This window comes from Crocuta crocuta, unplaced genomic scaffold (assembly GCF_008692635.1).
Source record: "Crocuta crocuta isolate KB4526 unplaced genomic scaffold, BGI_CrCroc_1.0 scaffold187, whole genome shotgun sequence".
Classification (NCBI taxonomy): Eukaryota; Metazoa; Chordata; class Mammalia; order Carnivora; family Hyaenidae; genus Crocuta; species Crocuta crocuta.
The window spans coordinates 2511928-2532468 of record NW_027532196.1 but is presented as its reverse complement, the minus strand read 5'-3'; the positions used below and the strand labels follow the sequence as shown (position 1 = coordinate 2532468).

Below are 20541 nucleotides of genomic sequence, written 5' to 3'. Positions count from 1 at the left end.
GATAGATAGATAGATAGATAGATAGATAGATAGATGATAGATAATAGATAGATAGATGATTAGATAGATAGATAGATTGATGATAGATAGATGATAGATAGATAGATAGATAGATAGATAGATAGATAGATAGATAGATAGATAAAGAGAGAGATAAGCAGACAGACATGCCTGTATACTCAACTGGGAGACTAAACATTTTCTTATTCACTAACCAAGCATTTCCGACTCTCCAGCTTAAGGCTTTATGGTAGTGATTCTCCAATGGTTCCCCTCTCCCATCATCTCCCGGTATTTATGCCTTAAGTAGTCCCTTCCTGCATTGTCTCAGCATTGTGATGTGACCAAAGGAATATAGTAGAAGTGATGATATGTCACTCTTAAGGCTAGGTGTTAAAGGCATTATGGCTTCTGTCTGTTCTCTCTAGCATCACTAGTGAGGGCACTTAAGCAGCCTATTCAGAAGAACTGAGGCCTCTTGCCAACAACCATGTGAACAGGATATCTTACTGATCTTCTGGCCTCGCTCAAGCTTTCAGATGACTGTAGCTCCAACATCCTGACTGCAGCTCACAACTTTCTCGAGCCAGAACACACACCTAACATATAAGTGTTTGTTGTGTTGGAGTAATTTGTTACATAGCAACAGATAACTAACAAAGCTTCTCTAGCCGCTATTGCTGGAGCAGAAACTGGATACCCAAGTGTGATTTCCTTCTTCCTCTTTTGAATCTAAAATGAATGACTCAGCAGACCCTGAGTCCTCTTACCCCACTACTTTACACATCCAGTCACTGGCAAAGAAGCCAAAATGACAAGCAGGATATGCCGTTCTTGGTCTACATAGAGATGAGAAACTTGAAGGCTTGTAGCACATAAGCCAGGTGTGAAAGAGGGTTCAGCTAATGCTTCTTGAGACAGCTTCCCATGGCCAACATGGTGAAGGAATGTCAGGCCTAACCCATTATGTTAATAACCCTTCCTTTTGAGTGTAGTGGGGCAAGGGATGGCTTGAATTGATTCTTTTCCTGTTGGCTTAGGCTGAAATATGAAGAGAAGGGATAATCATCTCCTACATTCCAAACCCACAGTTATCAAAACTTCTGCTCTTGTTCATGGATATAGAGTAGATGCCAACAACATGAACACAGCAAGGAAGATTATTTCCACATTTTTGTTCAAACACAAATATATATAAATGATTTAGCAGAAACAGAGTGGGAAAACTTCTATGTAAACCCCTACAAAACAACTTTATTTTAAACATTCAAATAAACTGTGCAATTCAGCCACAAATTGAATCTTTCCATTAGTTCCAAGTGCTCAGTAATTGTTCAGGGACAGAGAGCAGATCAGCCAGCTTCTCCTGGTCCTGCTTATGCCACCCTATGCAGCTATGTCCTATCTCCTTTTTCAGATTCCAATCTCAGGATAGTAATTCCAGTGAAAGTACATCCCAAGGGAGACATAGTAACTGTATCAGGAAGAAATCTGACAATATCTAGACGGCTGGTAAAAACGGACATCATTGGTGATGGACAGATGGACATTGTGTGTCCAGATGCGATACCCTGAGGATTCAATGTAAATATCATAGTATTCAGATCAGAACACCTCCAAGTAGAAACATTTTATTGAAAAGAAAACAGATAAACAAGAGAATGTATTCTCTAAATATACTAATATCATAAAAAACAAAGAAAGGCTGAGGAGATGATCCAGATAAAAAGATACCAAAGATCTGTAATAACTAAGTTCAGTACCCAACCCTGGACTGGATTCTAAAAGAGACAGGGAGATGCTATAAAGGACATTCTTGACCAATTCACAAAATTGGAATATGGCCAGTAGGTTAGAAAATACCAGCTGAAATTAATTATGTAGATTAAAAAAATTAGATAAAATTAAATAGATAGATAGACAGAATGATAAAGTAAATGGAAAAAAAGTGTTAATAGATGAATCTGAGTCAAAGAGTATGTGGGTGTTCTTTGTAGTACTCTTATTCTTATAAATTTTTGTTGAGTTTGATATTATTTTCAAATAGAATTTTAATTCTTTAATCCTTTGCTATAATTTTAATTCAAGAATTTTATTTTATCTACCAAATTTACAAAGTTCTCAAAACATTCAGTAACTTATTCTTCATACCTTCCCTTTGTACTCCCAGAAAACAGATAACATTTCTCATTTACATCTGTATAATAAATGTTAGCTGTGGTTATTTTATACCAGCAAACAGCACTTACCGCAAATTTACTTTATGCCAGATGCTGAGCTAGGGGCCTTCTCTGATGTACTTATTTTATCTCATGGACAATCCCATGATGTGGGTGCTAGTTTACAAATGAGGAGATCCAGGCTTTGGAGTATTAAACAACTTGTCCAAGATCATACAACTGTTCAGTACTGAAGCCTGGAGCTGTCTGTATAAATGCTGCCCCTTCCAATTAGCTGAGAGTGTGTGCAGTGTGGGTCTGAATTCCATCATCTAGTGAAAATTCTATTAGATATAAGCTGCTGTTGCTCTTTAACTTTCTGTGGTTGGTAGAATAATGGCCTTTAAAAATGTCCGTGTCCTAATCCCCAAATCCTATGAATTAAAGTTGCAGATGGAATTCAGGTTGCTAAACAGCTAACCTTAAAATAAGGAGATGGTCTGCATGGGTCCAGTGTTATCATAGAGTCCTTAAATGTTGAAAATTGAAGTAGAGGAGGGAGTGTCAGAATGATGCCATGTGAACAAGACTCTGATGGTCACTGCTGGCTTTGAAGAGGGAAGAAGGTCACACACCACAGAAAGCCAGAAGCCTCTGAAATCTGGAAAAGGCAAGGAAATAGATTCTCCCTTACAGCTTCCAGAAAAGAAGGCAGCCCTGCCCACTCCTTGATTAAAATCAAGTAAGACCCATTTCAGATTTCTGGCCTCTGGAACTGTAAGAGAATGTGTTGCTTTTGAGCCATACACTCTGTGCTCATTTCTTATAGCCTGGTAGGAAATGAATACACTTTCATTCTCAGACACACAAAGCCCTTGTTCCCACTCAATAGCATGCTTACTACCTTTAGGAATTGGCATAATTTCCCAGCTATTGTGCTTACATTGTAAGAACAGCCACCTCTGAAAGAGGAGTTCCTCCTTCTTCCTCGAGACGTGAGAAAGATGAGATGGTGTATGGACAGGGAAGAATAAATGGGGTCATGGTGTGTAAGGCATCAGTTGCTGCTGACTGTCTTTCCCACTTTGCTGTTCCCAGGATAATACTAAATTCCTCAGTAGACGATGATGTTTTAATCCTCCATGTGCATCCATACAGATTGGAATAATAACTTGAAGAAGATATAGAGGATATTAAGTTGCCTTCCTGTGTGGGTATAAGGCTACAACCCAGCCAAGACTGAAACTAATATCTTTTGAGATGGGTTCTTAAGAATGGCCACCTAAACCAGAATGTTCTTAAACATCAAGATGATGGGATTTCATACAACCCTCTACTTATTCTGACCTCCCTGGCTTTCCTCTGCCTGTGTCCTCTGCTTATACCTTGAGATACTTCCCTGACTTTTCGAGGAGAAGAGGTCCTATTTTATGTAAATGAGTACTAGAGGATATGCTTTGTTAATTAGAGCAACTATATATAAACCAGAATTGTGGATCCTTGAATTTTTGAACTGTGTATGGGTAAAGTGCACCTAAGGTGCAGTTAAATCTATTCAGACCATTGTAAGCTTTGAATTCTATTTGAACAAGCTTGATGTTCAATCCTATTTGAACAGGTTGAATAACTCCAAGCTATTCCTCATGTCCCACAAAATCAGAACAAGGGACAAAGGAGACCAAACAGAAGGAAAATTCTGAAAGGGAACAAAATCAGAACACACAAAGGCTACACTCCAGGGAAAATCTCCAAGGACTCAGAAGTACATTTCTAGCCATACCAAATTCAAAGTCGGGTACTAGAATTCTTTATCACCATAGATTAGTTCTTCCTGGATAGTGAATATGGACAATTACTGAGACCGTATCTATTGCCAGGCACCATGTTAAGTCCTCTGCATAATCAATTCATTTAATTTTAACAAAACCCCATATTTATGGTTCTTTCCATTATCTCTACTTGTTAAGAGAAAACTGATTCAAAATGATTAAATGACCTATCCAACATCACACATGATAAACGGTGAGAGTCCAAATTCAAACCCACATGTGTTGCTCTTATCTTCGTTCATATCTCCCAGGAACAACCCTGAGACAAGGGTTTGAATGCAAGTCATTTATTTAGGACATGATCCGAGGAATCACCAGCAGATGAGCAGGGAATGGAGACAGAGAAGTAAAGGCAGCCAACAAAAGGTGTGTTGTCAAGCAAGTTACCACAATAGACAACCAGAGCTTAATCCTACCTGGAAACTCAGCATAGACATACTTCAGTGCGGTGCGGGAGCTGGGTTATTTATACACCAATTCCATGTGTGGGAGGTTGGAGGATGCTCTTGCTTAGGCTCCATATGGCCCCACAGCCAGAAAGAAAGCTCTAGGACAAAGAATGGCCTGTGTTTGCAATAAGAAGCCCGGATGAGGAATATAGCAGGGCCTATACAGCATTTGCTAACGTTCTTATCCACTAGCTAAGTCCAGCTATTTCCAGGCCATATTAGGACCCAGACAGCTGTGGGTTCTTGTGTAAAAAGCAATCTAGGTGATGGCTTATCCTGTTAGTGGCCTAAATTTTAACCCAGCATGCTAAAATTCCTCTGGCTAAACGCTAAGAATATCTCTTTGCATTTTCTCCTTTGGGCAGCTTCAGTGAAATAGCCAGTCCTTGGGTTGCCTTTGTGACTCATTAGGTGCCACAAAACAGACTTTTCAGCACATTTCACAGCCTAAGCTATGGAGTCAGCTCTGACCAGGGACCAATAAGCTTGTTCTCCACTGCAACTCTGGTGCATTTTGAGGAAGTGGGCTGCAGCTCCTTTGGGCATGCGAATGCCTTTGGTAAACACACCCTCTGGGCTGAGTATTAACACTCTGGCATTCCAGGACCTCAAACCCTGGATAAATTTTAACTCTCTGGAAAGGGTGACATCTTATTGCAGAGATTTGGGGAAATCAGGACTGAGTTACTTTTTTTCTCAGAACCTGCTCACTTTACTGATAATTACATAGGATCTGGATTCTGGAACAATGTTTCTCAAACTTTAACATACACTGAATTCACTAGGGGGTGGTTGTTTAAATGCAGACTATGACTCAGTAGATTGGAGGTGGGGCCTGAGCCTCGGCATTGCTGCCCATCTCCCAGGTGACTCTGATATTTCTGGTGCAGGACCACACTTAACAAGGCTGTAGGGTAGGCAGGCAATCTCTGTCCTCAAGGGCATCAGAAAGGGTTTCTTAAACTAGTCTTGGAGAGGAGAAGCGGTTTTTTTTCAGCTAGGAGAGTTGCCATGAGGTCAGAGGGATGGGCAGGCCAAGAATTTGGAGCAGTTGGAGAAAAAAAAGTGGAAAAGAACCAAAGTTCTACCTAGAGTCAATTAAGGCCAAGAGTAGACAGAACAATGAGTGCAATGTTTGTGGGAAAACTCTGAGTTCTGCTTCTGAGGGCTCAGGAGTGCTGTTTGAGTGGAATATCAAATTGAGACTATTTTTTACAAGCCACGACCTTTTAGATCTTAAGGTCCAACTTGGACTCCTGAACTGAGTTGTTCACTGTAATAAAGACAGAGATTGCCTCAGTATGTTTTACAACAACTAACAGTATTGAACCCTTGCTGTAATTAGCCTTTTACATGTACTAAGTCATTTGAGCCTCATGACTACACAATGAGACACCTGCTAGGATTATCTCCTTTTTACAGGTGTAGAAACAGAGGGACAGAGTGGTGAGGAGACACAGAGCTAGACACAGTGGCAGAGCTCGCATTTACACCAAGAAGATCTGATTCCAGTTCCTATTTTTTTAACTTTATTTATTTATTTTTGGGAGAGAGATAGAATGGGGGGGAGGGAAGGGCAGAGAGACGGAGACACAGAATCTGAAGCAGGCTCAGGGCTCCAAGCTGTCAGCACAGAGCCTGATGTGATGCTCTAACTCACTAATGATGAGATCATGACCTGAGAGTAAGTCGGATGCTCAACCAACCAAGCCACCTCGGTGCCCCTCCAGTTCCCATTTTTAAGCACAATGCACCTTTACTCCCTTTCCCTGCCTTTTCCACAGCTGCCTCCCACTAGCTAGTGAAATGCAGGAGACTTTCTTTCCCATGCAGCTCTCCCCAAACAAGCCAGTTGGGTTAGGCAGATGCTGTCAGGGTTCACTCTGGTTGCCCTGGATCTGAGATGCAGGATCCCAGCACTGACCTCTGAGCCCCTACCTTGTTTCCTGAATCACATCTCACCTTCCTGCATTGATCTCAAGCACTTAGGGAGTCCACCTGCTATGTTTAATTCCTCTCAGAGAATCAGAGCCCTACGTGCTGCATCAGGCCAGAACCTTGAGGACACCCTGTCCTCATGTTTTAAGCTCTACTTCTCCTTCATCTCATGTCCTGAGGTCATAAATTGCTGGTATAATCCCCTCTCCAGGTACCAAGGCCCTCCCCCTAGCACCTGCCTCACCCTCAAATCAACCCAGTTCTCTGCTCTCAGTTGCCTTTTGTACTCTTGCAAGGAAATCACCTTGCTTCTTACAAACTTGCCCAAAGGCCATGCAAACCTGCTCACATACTGACAGATATATCAAGAAAATCCGAGCCTAAGTATTTTCCCAAACTGTAAAACTTAACATACCAAATTTTCAATGCATCAGAAATTCCCTCACTGATCTCATGAGGAAGAGACTATACATGTGACTTGAAAAAGACATTTACTTTGCTTACCAAAGTTAGCCATCCTGATTATGCTTTTCCCCCAAAGGCTAAACAAGGGGGCATTTCCCCCATCACCATCTTAAAAGTAAAAATGATTGATTCATCATTATTCACAGTTACTGAAGTGCCCATTGGTTACTATTTCACATTTGGGCTCAGTGTTTGAAGGATGAAATTGGGGATGAAATTGGGCATCTCCAAAGGAACAAGAAGAATGGGGAACAGATGGGGAGCAAGGGTTTAGAGTAACGGGTAGCATTCCATCATCATCCAACCATCTATTCACTTAACAGATATCTGATGGATGTCTATCATGTGCAGACATGAAAATATTTTTGGTGAGCATCCCATCAAATAGGAAAGCAGAGAGTGTGTCTAAATGTAGCTGGAGGTAGGTTTTGTGGAGTTTTGAAGCACGAAAGGATGAATTGTCAACCACATTGAGCAGCATATGGAAGGTACAGGCCACATTCAGCCTGACCATGACAGCTGACCCTGTATCCAGAGGAAAGGGAAGCCATTGACAGATGAGCAATAAGGGAAGCTCACTTGTCTCAACAAAGGTCAGTTGCACAAGAGAAGAGGAAGGAGGAAGTTGTGGCAGAAGAAACAGTGTTGTCACTGTACGCAAAAGTCAGAACAAAGCCAAATATTGACTTTTTATCTTCAGAAAGACACTCTTTGAACTACACCCATCCTCCCTTCTGAGAAGAATGTGGCTTCCTTGTTTCCTTGCACCTGCTTTTCACAGTTCATTATCTGCAGCTTCCCCAGATCCCAGAGGCTTGTTGATATTATCAGGGCTTTGAATTTAAGAACAGGCTCAGGAACAGGCTCTCAAAGTGTATTTGTCACTTAAGCCTAATTAGTTTTTGACACACAGTTGGATTATTCCAGGTATTCAGTAATTCAGTAATCCAATTGGACATGCCTGAGACAGACCAGGACTTGCTTTGCATCCTAGATGTGGCCTCTATGTTTTCATTTTTAATGGCTAAATGTTTAGCATCCATCATATCAGCTCGCTCCTCTAAGCCCTTTACAAACCAAAGAAAATCACTTTATTGGGCCAGATGGTAGTGAATGATGTCTAAGGCATAGCTGATACCCAAATTTGTGGCAATTACAACTCCATAGCATGTCATTAGATTAGAAAGACATTATACCATAGTGCTGTGTATGTGCCCCTCGATAGCATCAAATTTATTCTTTTCTTTTAATTTATATACCTCAGAATTTTCTTTATAAACTGACAACAAACTGATTTATTTGGGTTAGGTTTTTGGTGGTTGTTAGTGTTATAAACCTAGTGTTCAGTTAAGCATCTGACTCTTAATTTCAGTTCAGGTCATAATCTCACAGTTTGTGAGTTCAAGCCCAATGTCAGGCTCTATGCTGACAGTCCAGAGCCTGCCTGGGATTCTCTCTCTCCCCCTCTCTCAGCCCCTCCCCTTCTCTCTCTCTCTCTCAAAATAAATAAATAAACTTTAAAAACGAAAGAAAGAGAAAAAAAACACAAAAACCTAATCATTCTTTCCTACTTCTTAGAGGTGTCATGAGGATTAACATCATGCAAATATAAGTGCTTTAATAAGCAACGTTATTTAAAAATCCCTTGTAGATGTTAGCATGTGGCTTGTTGAAACAGTAGACTCTCACAAGGCCTGCAGAACATAAACCACAAACCCCTGAATCCTATGGATCTGTAACCCACATGCTATAGCATTATACAGCCAGACCTAAGAACCAAAGGGAAGCTGCCAGACACTAATGTAAGTCCAGAATCTCACACTGAGTGAAGTCATCCCTTTCTCTGCCCAGCTTCTGTGATTCTAAGAGGTCAATGAGTTCCTGCTTCACAAAGGGGAATATGGCTGACTGATTCCCCTCTGTTCAAGAATCTCAGTGTGTGGACACCACGGGGTTTCTAAAGCCTCACCAGAGACAATCCCTATGTAACTCTGCTCAAGTGGAACAGGACAAGTTCCCTGCCATGGAAAGGACTGGGATTCCTCTTGTTTCCACCTGCAAATTCATGAAACATATCATGGCCATTTAAGGCTTGTTCTCTGTCCTGCTTGTTAATGAAAGAATGGAGAGAATCTTCTATTTTCTTTAGTGGGGTTCATTTTAAACCTAATCCCAGACTAAACCTATAATATTATGTGACCTATTTGATTGCGTAAGCAATAGAATAATCTCTACATATACAGATTTTTCAAAATCTTAGAATATTCATTTTTTAAGTGACTGCTAATTTGGTTCACTTAGGTTTGCTTTTGTTACTATGGCATGGGGACCACGCTCATCGTGTGTCATTTCTGTACCAAAAAAACTTACAAATTCCAGTTCCCAGAAGGAAAACACTCTTTACAGGAGTATTTACATTTGTCATCTTTTTATTCCATTCAGAGACTAACAGGCCTGCAGTAGATTATAGAAAAAAGGAGCTGTATCTCTTGATCACACAGTTCCTTCAACATCTTGGGAACCCAACCTAAAGCAAAATGTCCATACAGGTGAGGGTTCACTATCCCAGAAATTCTCAAAATAAGAACGCTGCTTTCTGTTTCCTTGGCTGCCATCTAGTGGGTAATGATGTAGTGTCAATAAAACACAACAATGTCTGTGAAGACGGAAGATGTCTGCCTGTCTTCAAAACAAAATCAAAAACACAGTCAATGCAAGAAATATTATTGCAGAAATGAGGCAATTATCCTTTATCATAATTTCTACTTAGATATTAAAGTGTTAGTCTCCTTCCTTTCCTGGTCTAAATTCCTTTCCATGATCAAACACTGATTTTGCACTAATATTGTGTGCTGGGACTAGAGCTGTAAGGAAATCCTAAAACAGATCCAACCACAGACTGTGACTCAAAATAAGGCTTCAGGGATCCCCAGTGAAAGAAAGAACCTCAGCTAACTTGAGCCTAGACCCATGACAATCCCATGAATATTTGCATCTTTGGTATATTGTATCTTGTTGAAGTGGCCAAAACCAATATTGACATGCCATCTTAGATTTATCTCTGCTAGGTTTTTCCTGTGTGCAGTTTCAAAAAATATTTATGTTTACTACTTATTTTTTGGAAGAGAGACAGCAGAGAACAGGGGAGGGTCAGAGAAAGGGAGAGACAGAATCCGAAGCAGTCTCCAGGCTCCAAGCTGTCAGCACAATGTGGGGCTTGAATTCATGAACCTTGAGATCATGACCTGAGCTGAAGTTGGACACTTAACTGACTGAGCCACCCAGGTACCCCTCCTGTGGGCATTTTTTAATGGAATCTCTAGTGCCTGGTGACCATTACGTAACAGTCAGGTCAGCTGTTCAGTAGCACCTACAACTTTTCAAACTGAAATCAGATTTTAGACCTAAAGTATTTTGGTTTCAAATTCTCATACAGGGATAGTCTGAAAGTACAAAGAAATGTGGTAGAAATGTAATGAATCTAAAAAACATGCACATAAGTTTCTGCCTTTTTTCTCTCTCTTTGGGCTTTGCAAGTTAAACACACACACACACACACACACACACACACACACACACACACACTTACAGCTGAATGCTAGTCCAGTGTTTCCCAAGGGTCACTAGCCTAAGCCCAGTCATCAACATCTGGTTGCAGATAAATGAAAAGTCACTGAATTATATTTGACATCACAAGTTAAGAAGAATTATCTACCAGACATCCATCCTTCTTTGTTCTACATGACCATGGAGTAGTTTGAGAAGAAAGAACAAGAGCTCTCAACTACGGCAATCTAAGGTAGTGGTTCCAAATGTGGGTCATGGTACAGACTGCATAAAGTTCAGATCCTGGCTCTGCTGGTTGTGACCATAAACCTCAGGCAGTTTACCAGACCTATGTGTGCCCTGGTTTCCTAAAACACAAAATGAAGGTGCCTCCCCTTTTAAGGTCATGGTTAGGATTAGACAAGGAATACATTTAGAAGGATGGCTAGAATGCAGATAGGGCTTAATAATTGTGTGCACTTATTAATGTGTCCAGATGCTTCCAAATAATTTTCAAAGGAGTGCTAGTTGTTCCCATGCCTTAAAGTTTGGGGTGGGAGATTTTGAAATTAGGGGTCAAAATGTAGGAAGTGAGACACCTGCCAGCAATGCCACCACTCTGTACAAACTCAGCCAAACTCTGCTCATGGCTAAACAACTGGTGAATATTAGTCAATGATATTCCTCCGAGTTCATTTTAACCTGGTATCAAAGCTGAAGCCCAAGGGATGCATTTAATGGAGAATTTCCAATCTCTGCCAAAGCAGGAGAGGAGAGCCTTTTAAGAGCCTATGAAACCAGGGCAATCGGATGGCTTAGTCAGTCCAAAGCGTCTGGCTTTTGACTTTGGCTCATGTCATGATCTCACAGTTCGTGGGTTCAAGCCCCACATCGAACTCTATACTGGCAGTGCAGAGCTTGCTTGGGATTCTTTCTCTCTCCCTCTACCTCTAATTCTACGTACTATACAAACCTGATAGTATCTTGTCAGAGTTAAATTGTACTAAAGTATAAACCTCGTTCTCCCCCCACCCCAGGTATTCTCTGATTCGGATCAGGCTCTTTGAAAAAGTTCAGGTCTTAGCCTGAGCCTAAGAAACCTGATGCCTTCTCAAAAATGAAAATGGAGGAGGAAACAAAAAAAACATGCTGTGACTCATTTTCTTTTTTGGTATTTTTAAAGACATGCAAAGCCTAGAGAAGCTCCTGAGAGATGCTGTAGTCTACGGCCAGCCTCGAATCCGCAGAGCTTGGAAGAAGATTCTCATCCTGGTTGAAGGCATCTACAGGTATGTAAATCACTGGAGACGTTTTCACACAGTGGGGCCTGCAGCAAGCTAACAAATGAGGAAAGGCTGACCTCTCCTAGCTAGATGAAAAAGTGAGTCAGATATCAGGAATTAAGGCGGGACCTGAGCTAGAGCTACCAGTGTGAGCTGTCAGGCTTTAAGTCACCTATCTTTTCAATGTCTGTACATGTGGCAGAATACCTGGAGGCTGGATGCTTATGAAGGTGTTCTCAGAAATGCCCTTACAGGGCGTTTTTCACTTGCACTAATTCTTTCCACTACCTTTGGCTGCCCCACAGCTTCAAAGGCCTTTGCTGGCTGGGTTATTCAACATCAGAATGCTTCCTGCCTTCTATGGCTGTAGTAGACATTGCTGCTATGTACCCAGATGCTTGTAACTAGACAGTACACGCAAACTCCAGTGGCTTGCTGAACTCGGCCAGTTGTTGGCATTAGAATACAAAAAGCCTGTGCATTTTCCACGAGGTAAGACTCGCCTCAAGTGCAATTCCTGATCTAAAGCTGGGAGCAGCTGGACTCAGCATCTGAAGGTATGCTCCATTTCCCACCTCTTTGAAGCTGAGTGGACAAAACACCCACTAGGCCACTGAGAGCTGCACTTTTACAAAGCACATTGCGAAGGGATACTGCTTTAACCCTTCTCTGTCCGAACTGGTTATCGACGCTAAAATGGAAGGTGCCTCCCAACTGCTCTGTCGAATGCCCCAGTCCCTGAGTCAAGGAAACATGATCTCAGAGTGCTCACTCCTAAATCAGTTCTCAAATAATCGTAATGTTGAAAGAATCGAGGGAGATGTTTCTTATAATTATAGAAAAGTGAACAATATTAAACGGAAGGAAATGAGAGCTTAACTTCTGCAAGAAGCGTGCTTGCAAAGGAGACTTGAGATCTAATAGAGGCTTTCATTCAGCCAGAGTGCACATAGTTTCTGTTCATGAGTGGATAACCAGCAGCAGAAGAAACGTGTCTTCATCCCTTTTGGAGAAAAAGAAGTGTTTTCTCCTAAATGGAAAATAATAATAATAATAGGCCAGATATCATTTTGTTTTTTCTCCAGTCCTTACCAGGGGCTGGTGTTCTGGTGTTCCCAGTGCTACTGTGAGGTTGGGAAGCTGACATTTCAAGTTTTTAGTAATGCAATGTATGCATCACCTATCAGGACCTCCTCAGGTCAGGCCCAGACGGTGTCTTATTGATGAAGTCTTTGGGATGACCTTAGAGCAGTGTTCTCAACCAAGGTGATTTCCTCCCCGCAACCTACCCCCACTCTGGAAACACTCGGCAGTTGGCAGTTGTCATCTCTTTAATACAATACGACAGGCATCTGGTGGGCAAAGGCCAGGGATGCTGCTAGACATTGGCCCCTACCACAGAGGATCACCATGCTCAAAATGTCAACAGTGCTGAGGCTGGGAAACCCTGCTGTGGGTTAATTCGATTAGTAATTCAATTTAATTAATAATTTATTCACTGGCCTTGAACTTGCTACTTTGGGGAAGGCATCTCCTATTGACCCTGGGCTGTCATAACCTCAAGCACAGGTCTTGCTTCCTTGTGTGGTCTGTGCCAGCTGCCAGCTTGGGAGGGGAGCCCTTGGCTAAACACCTGTCATTCAGGCCTGGGCTTGCAGGAGCACGGATCAGCTGAGGGGGAGCAGAAGGGGCATCTCCTTTAACCAGAGTTAACAGAATCCAACTGCAAATAAACAAAACTTAGCTACACTCAAGGAAAGTTGTATTTTAAGTACTTTGATCATGGCTGAAATTAAGTGGACCACCAGCATTTCACTGTCAATGATTCCCACCAGTTACAGAGAGAAACCACTCCAGCAGCAGGGCTTGTTAGTGACTGGGCCCCTGTCCTACCATGATCTCAGGAGGGCAGGAGGGCCAGGTGTGGACTTTTGGCTCCAAGCAGGCATGGCATCAAACCACAGCCTGGGCTCCATTAGCAATGGTGCCTGCTATGTTATCTCATCCTGTGTAACAAGCAGTTCAAAGCATAATGGCTTACATAGCAATGAGTTATTATTTCCCACATCACTGTGGGTTATCTGGACCAACTGGGCAGTTCTGCTCCACATGGTGTTTGTTGGTTGGGGTCATTCATGGGGTTGCATTCAACTGGAATATAGAATGCCCAAAATTACCTCACTCGGTACTGGCTGTTGACTGAAGCACCTTGTTCGCTTCTCTTTTCTGGAGCGCCTCCTGTATATGTAGGCTCATCTCACTGAGCAATCAAGTCAGAGCTTCCTTACGACATGGAAGGAATATCTATCTTCCAAGAGAATGAGAGCAGAGGCTGTCAGCCTTTTAATGTCTAGGCCCAGAACCAATATAGCAAATCTTCTGCCATGTTCTATTGGTCAAAGTATGGCAAAAGGCCAGCTCAGATTCAAGAAGAAAGGAGATAGAGCCCACCTCTTTTAAAACAATTTTTTTTTATTAATTTATTTTTTAGAGAGAGAGAGAGAGAGAGACAAAGTATGAGTAGGGGGGAGCAGAGAGAGAGGAAGACACAGAATCTGAAGCAGGCTCCAGGCTCTGAGCAGTAAGTACAGAGCCCAACTCAGGGCTCAAACTCACAGACTACAAGATCATGACCTGAGCTGAAGTTAGACAGTTAACCAACTGAGCCACCCAGGAGCCCCACAGCCCACCTCTTAATGGGAAGATTGGCTTATGTGTGGAGGGATGGGGAGACTTGCAGGCAGTTATTGGAGACAATATACCACAGTCATGGTGGCATTTATTTATACAATGAAACCTCTGCTTTCTATGAACTTCCCTTCACAGGAGCTTTCTTTTATCTCACCTACACAGAATCTTGTCTTTAAATGAAACTGTGAGAAACACTGGGGTGGCTCAGTCTGTTAAGTGTCTGACTCCGACTCAGGTTATGATATTGCAGTTTGTGAGTTCAAGCCCTGCGTCAGGCTCTGTGCTAACAGCTCAGAGCCTGGGGCCTACTTCAGATTCTGTGTGTGTGTGTCTCTCTCTCTGCCCCTCCCTCATTGCACGCTCACTCTCTCTCTCTCTAATAAATAAACATTAAAATTTTTTAAAAAAAATAAACTGTGAGCTAAAAGGGCCCATTCATAGCTAGGAAGCAGGGCACCTCTTAGGCCTCAATATTTTCTGGGGCCTAGGTCTCCTCATTTATAAAACAAGGCTAGCCTAGACTAGAGTTCTGGCACATCAAGGATATTCTCATTTGCTTCTATCACCAAAAAATGAATACTTTTCCCACAAAATTTTCCAAAGGGCCAGGGTTAGGAATGTGAAATCAGCAGTTCACAAATACACTTCTACATTTTAGAGATGTGTTATGGACACATACCTTGTTGACATCAACACAGAGCTTTCTTTAAATTTTTACTCCCAGATGTTTTTATTTATTGCTATTGTTTGCCACCATGGGCAAAGTTCTCCCACCACAAAAGCCTCCCATAAATCAATTTTTTTTCATAATTCCTAAAAAGAGCAATCAGCCAAATCAGACAGTTTCAGGCAGGTATCAAGGTAAGAAACACTAGATACCAAGTCTAAGAAGCTCATAAACTCCATAAAAACAGTTATGAGTAATTAATAGTAATTAATTACTATAAGAGTAATACAGTAATTAATAGTAATGGCAATAATGTCACCATCCATAAACCATCTGTGTCCCATTATCTATATAGAGAATATGGAGGAACCAGGATTTGGAGGGAGGTCCAGGCCCTGGATTCAAATCCTATTGTTGTCATCAACAGTGCTGTGTGCTTCATAGGGTTCTTTGTAAATATTAAATAAGATCATAGGACCAGTTCTTGGCAGAAGCCCAGTCCACAGTAAGCCCACAGCAAGGGCAGCTGTCTCCATCATTAAATTTCTTTCTTTTNACCACGAGATCATGACCTAAGCGAAAGTCGGATGCTTAACCAACTAAGCCACCCAGGCGCCCCTCCATCATTAAATTTCTTTTCAGTCTAGGAAGTTGCAACGTGGAAAGCAGTAAGCTGTATGCAGAGTGAAGCTGTTGGCTCCTCACCCAGCTGGAGAATGGATGTCAGGGCGAGAAGCTTACGTTTATTATGTGTCTGCTATTTACTAAACACGTGGGCTTACTCCTTGCTCCCCATGTGTTATCTGGAGTAAGCCTCCCCTGTACCTTTTTTTTAAAGCATTGTATATATCTTTTAAAGGTTTATTTACATCTGAAAGAGTGCAAGTGGGGACAGGTCAAAGAGAGGGGGACAGACAATCTGTGCTGACAGCACAGAGCCCAAGGTGGGGCTTGAACTCATGAACCAAGCCAGAAGACTGTGACCTGAACCAAAGTCAAACGCTTAACTGACTGAACCGCCCAGGCATCCCCCCAGTGTCTTTGATGTTACTGTGAAGATGAAGACACTTGACTTAAGGCAGATGACTGAAATGAAATAGAGCCAGGGTTTAAACCGGGTAGCTCCGCTGGGACAGAGGCCCCATATCCACAAAAGAGTCTACCCCTGTGTCCCCATCCAATGAAGTAAACACAGAAAAAGTGAAGTCATCCATTTGGCCTTCACCATTTACCTACCTAGGGCTCAGTTTCTTCATCTGTAAAATAGGAAGATTGAAACTTGAAATCTAAAGTTCCATGAGTTCATGATTTGGGGCTTTAAAGTACAATCATATTGTTTTAGTGTTCTCATCTGCTTTCTTTTAAGTATTGTTTTAAGACCAGACTCTTGTAGTTTTGTGTCTCTGAAAAGTCATTGTGGTTGAGAAATCTCAAAACTATTCAAAAATATACTAAAGGGGTATACTAAAGGGGTACCTGAGTAGTTAAGTGTACGACTCTTGATGTCAGCTCAGGTCTTGATCTCAGGATTGTGAATTCAAGCCCCTCGTTGGGCTCCATGGTGGGCATGAGGCCTACTTTATTTAAAAAGGAGAAAATAAATTTAAGTATATATATATATAATATATATATCTATAATATGTATTATAGATATATACACACACATACATACACACACACACACTCACACACTCACATATACACACACATACACTAGAGAAGGGCAATGGGTCCCAAGTAACCTGGGATATAATGTAGTATAACTAGAGTCCAAACTTCCAAAATAAAAAGTATTAAAAAATAATAGCCAGCCCTTCCAGAAAATACATATGTAAACAAATGTTTAAGTCTCAGAACATCTTTCCTCTAAGGATGTAAGCCATTCTCCTCCCCAAAATAATATAAGTTTAAGGATTGAGAACTTGAACCTATGGTTTAAACAAATAAAAAGAAAAAGAAAGTACTTTATTTTTAATTAGTCCTAGCTCCTTTCTTTTTCTCTCTTCACCTTCTTTTCTTTGTTGGATTATACTTTGGGCCCACCAAGGAGGTTTTTCCACCATGTAAGTTGGCAGATCAGTGGCTTAATGCCCAGTCCTGCCAATGGATAATATGCTTTATATGTGGAGGAGAAGGTGGTGAGAGGGAGATTTCAAAAAACAGTCTTGTCACTTAGCTAATACATTATGTAACAGAAAAGATATAAAGAAATTATTCACTGGCTTGCTGGTGTAAGAATAATTCAAGTCCTTTCACAGCTTCAAATGAACGGGTAGAATTATCTCTACCTACAGTTGTATTTTAGTTGTTTTTCTTTTTTTGAAGTCTCTGACACACAACCTTCCATTCAGGAAGAAAAAATAAAACACCATACTTGTTTTACTTTTTCATTTTTGGCAGTGTTTTTTGACAGCAATTTACAGGAATCACCAGATAGCCTTTTTTTATGCATGTACAATCTCAATATACCACTATCGGAAAGGGTTCAATTCAAATTTGGTCTCATTGAGAAAATGAAAACTTAGTGTGGGTGAATATAACTCTTTATAAAAGCTGAGTTCTCCCTAGGACCCATGTGTGCCCTGCATTAACTCCAGAAATCAGCAGTATTGTAGAGTCATTAATCTTAGAGGAAGAAATATAAACCAGGTGGGCAGACTCCTAACATCAGCTAGAGCAGCCCCAGCAAAGGATAGCTAATTAGCTGCCTTGAGTGTCTGCAAACTGTTCGGCATTAACTCTGGCTCCTGCCAAATTCAGTTCCAGAACAAAGAATGGCTCTTTGTGACATGTGAGGTTTTTAGCATAGTTGTGTTACCAACTTATTACATGTTAAAGATGAGAAGTAGATCCTAGAATTTTGAGGGCATATAGCCATTTATTATGTATGACACCCATGTGCCTCTTTCCTAGAAGATTCTACACAGAGCATTGTCAAAGGCTCCCAATTTCTCAAGTCGGGCCTCACTGCAACCATTTCCTTCCCTGAGCTCCTTCTACAAAAAAGAATGACTCAATGAGTGCTCATTATGTGTCAGACGCTTTACAAACATTATTTCTAGGCTTCCTTAGAAAGACCTATGAGAAGGGTTCCACCATCATGCTTATTTTACATGAAGCAAAGAACATCATGTAAGTTGCCCAAGTCCTCAGCTGGTAAGTGGTGTGGCTACAATCTAAGCTTAGGCAGATGGCCGTACCTTCTACTCTCAATGCAAACCATGTTAACAAGCAATTAATCTAAGAAAATACTGGAATTAACTCACAGACTTATATAAGAGAAGATGACTGTATTTGGTTTCCATTTCATTAAAATCTGAAAACAGCCATTCAGACTGGCCTTGTGAAAAACAAAAATGCAGTAAGCCAGCTTTATTAAAATTACCAACTTCTGCTCTGCAGAAGACCATGCCAATAGAATGAGAAGACAAGCCACAGATGAGGAGAAAATATTTGCAAAAGATGCATCTGATAAAGGATTGTTATCTAAAATACACAAAGAACTCTTAACACTCACCAGTAAAAAGCAAACAACCTGATTAAAAAGACCTTGACTTACACCTCACCAAAGAAGATATAAAAATGGAAATTCACATATGAAAAGATGCTTCACAACATATGTCATCAGGGAAATGTAAATTAAAGAAACAAGATACCACTACACATCTGGTAGAAGGCCAGAATCTGGAGGAATGACGACAGTAAATGCTGGTGAGGATGTTCAGCAACAGAAAGGCTTATACTCGTTCTGGGAATGCAATATGTACAGCCACTTTGGAGTGGCTTCTTGGCGGTTTCTTACAAAATGAAACATATTCTTACCATACAATCCAGCAATCATGCTCCTTGGAATTTACCCAAAGCATTTGAAAACTTGTCCACACAAAACCCTGCACATGGATGTTTATAGCATCTTTATTCATAATTGCCAAAACTTGGAGGCAACCAAAACGTCCTTCAGTCAGGGAATGAATGAGTAAACTGTGCTACATCCAGACAATGGAATGCTATTCGGCACTAAAAAAGAAACAAGCTCTCAAGCCATAAAAAGATATGGAAGAAACCTAAATGCATATTAATAAGCGGAAGAAGCCAACCTAAAGCCTACCCAGTGCATGATTTCAACTATATGGCATTCTGGGTAAGGCAAACCTTTGGAGAGAGTGCAAAGATCAGTAGTTGCCAGGGATTGGGCGGGGAGAGGAATGGATAGGCAGAATACAGTGGATTTTAGGGTGGTGAAAATAGTCTGTAAGATAGCCTAAGGTTGGGTAGATGTCCTCATACATTTGTCCAAACTTCTAGAATGCACAACACCAAGAAGCAACCCTCATATTAACTCTGGACTTTGGGTGACTAAGATATGGCAACATAGGTTCATTTGTAACAAAGGCATCGCTCTGGTTGGGGATGTTGATAATAGGGGAGGTTATGCAGATGTGAGGCAGGGAGTGCGTGGGAAATCTCTGTATCTTCTGCTTAACTTTGCTATGGCCTTAAAATGCTCTAAATAATAAAATCATTTAAAGAAACCAAAAGTACAAATGCTGCACTTGACCATCATCACTCCCTCCAGACCAACACCACTTGGCCTGGGTCACTGCACAACCAGCTGGACTGTTTTGACTGAATCGATCTGACACTTAAGTTTATTTTTGTAATACATTAAATTTAATACATAAACTAATTAGGAAGAAGGGAGAAGTTCAACTTTCTGTTTGCATCAATCGATTAGTTCTTGAACTAAATTGAAGGGTTGCTTGAGTTGTTTGACAAGCTCCTTTGTGTGGTGAGGGTGAGAGTCTGTGTGTTTTCATAGAACTCGCCTGTCAGTGCAGTCAAAACTGTGTGGTTGTAGACACAGCTTCCCAAGTGTTCTGACAACTGATTAAAGCCAAAAGTTCTTTTCAATCCACTGAGTTCCAAAGGTGCCATGTAAATATGAATTTTACTTATATATTTACTTCATATTTTTCCCTTTGCTGGAGGACTTGAAGTGATTTTGCAATTTACAATACCATGAAAAATTAAGCACTTAGGACTAAAGTAAAAGGTTTCATATATGGCAGTGGTTCTCAAAGTGTTGTTCTCAACCAGTGGTAACATTATCTCCTGGGAGCTTGGTAGAAATACAAATTTTCAGCCCACCCCAAACCTGCTAAATGAGGATCTCTGTGGGGAGTGGGAGGGAGGCAGTAATCTGTGTTTTAACAAGCCATTCATGGGATTCTGATGCTCACTCAAGAATGAGAACCATTGCCCTAAGGAATAAAAAGATGAGACACTACCAAATACCTCGAATAAGCCCTTGCTGCCAATAAGCACTGAAGAAGAGATCCTAAGATCTCTATTGTGCTTTCATTAACACTGTGTGTCTTAAGCAAAGTTCTTCTATGTGTTTTTAATTCTTTCCTTTAATCCCTGGCAACTCAAGCCCTGAGTTTAGGTCAGACAGAACTGGTCAAGCAGACAGTAGCAACCTGATAAAGATGGATTACCATTGAGCAATTTAAT

At 41.1% G+C, this 20541-nt stretch overlaps 1 protein-coding gene across 1 annotated transcript in view; it reads left to right on the top strand.

Moving 5' to 3' along the window:
• The window catches only part of SPTLC3 (serine palmitoyltransferase long chain base subunit 3), a 103251-nt gene that overhangs the window by 37472 nt on the left and 45238 nt on the right, over window positions 1–20541 (top strand). Inside the window, exon 6 of the mRNA XM_077777543.1 lies at window positions 11570–11675. Within this exon, the coding sequence (XP_077633669.1) occupies window positions 11570–11675 (106 nt within the window). The remainder of the gene's footprint in view (window positions 1–11569; window positions 11676–20541) is intronic.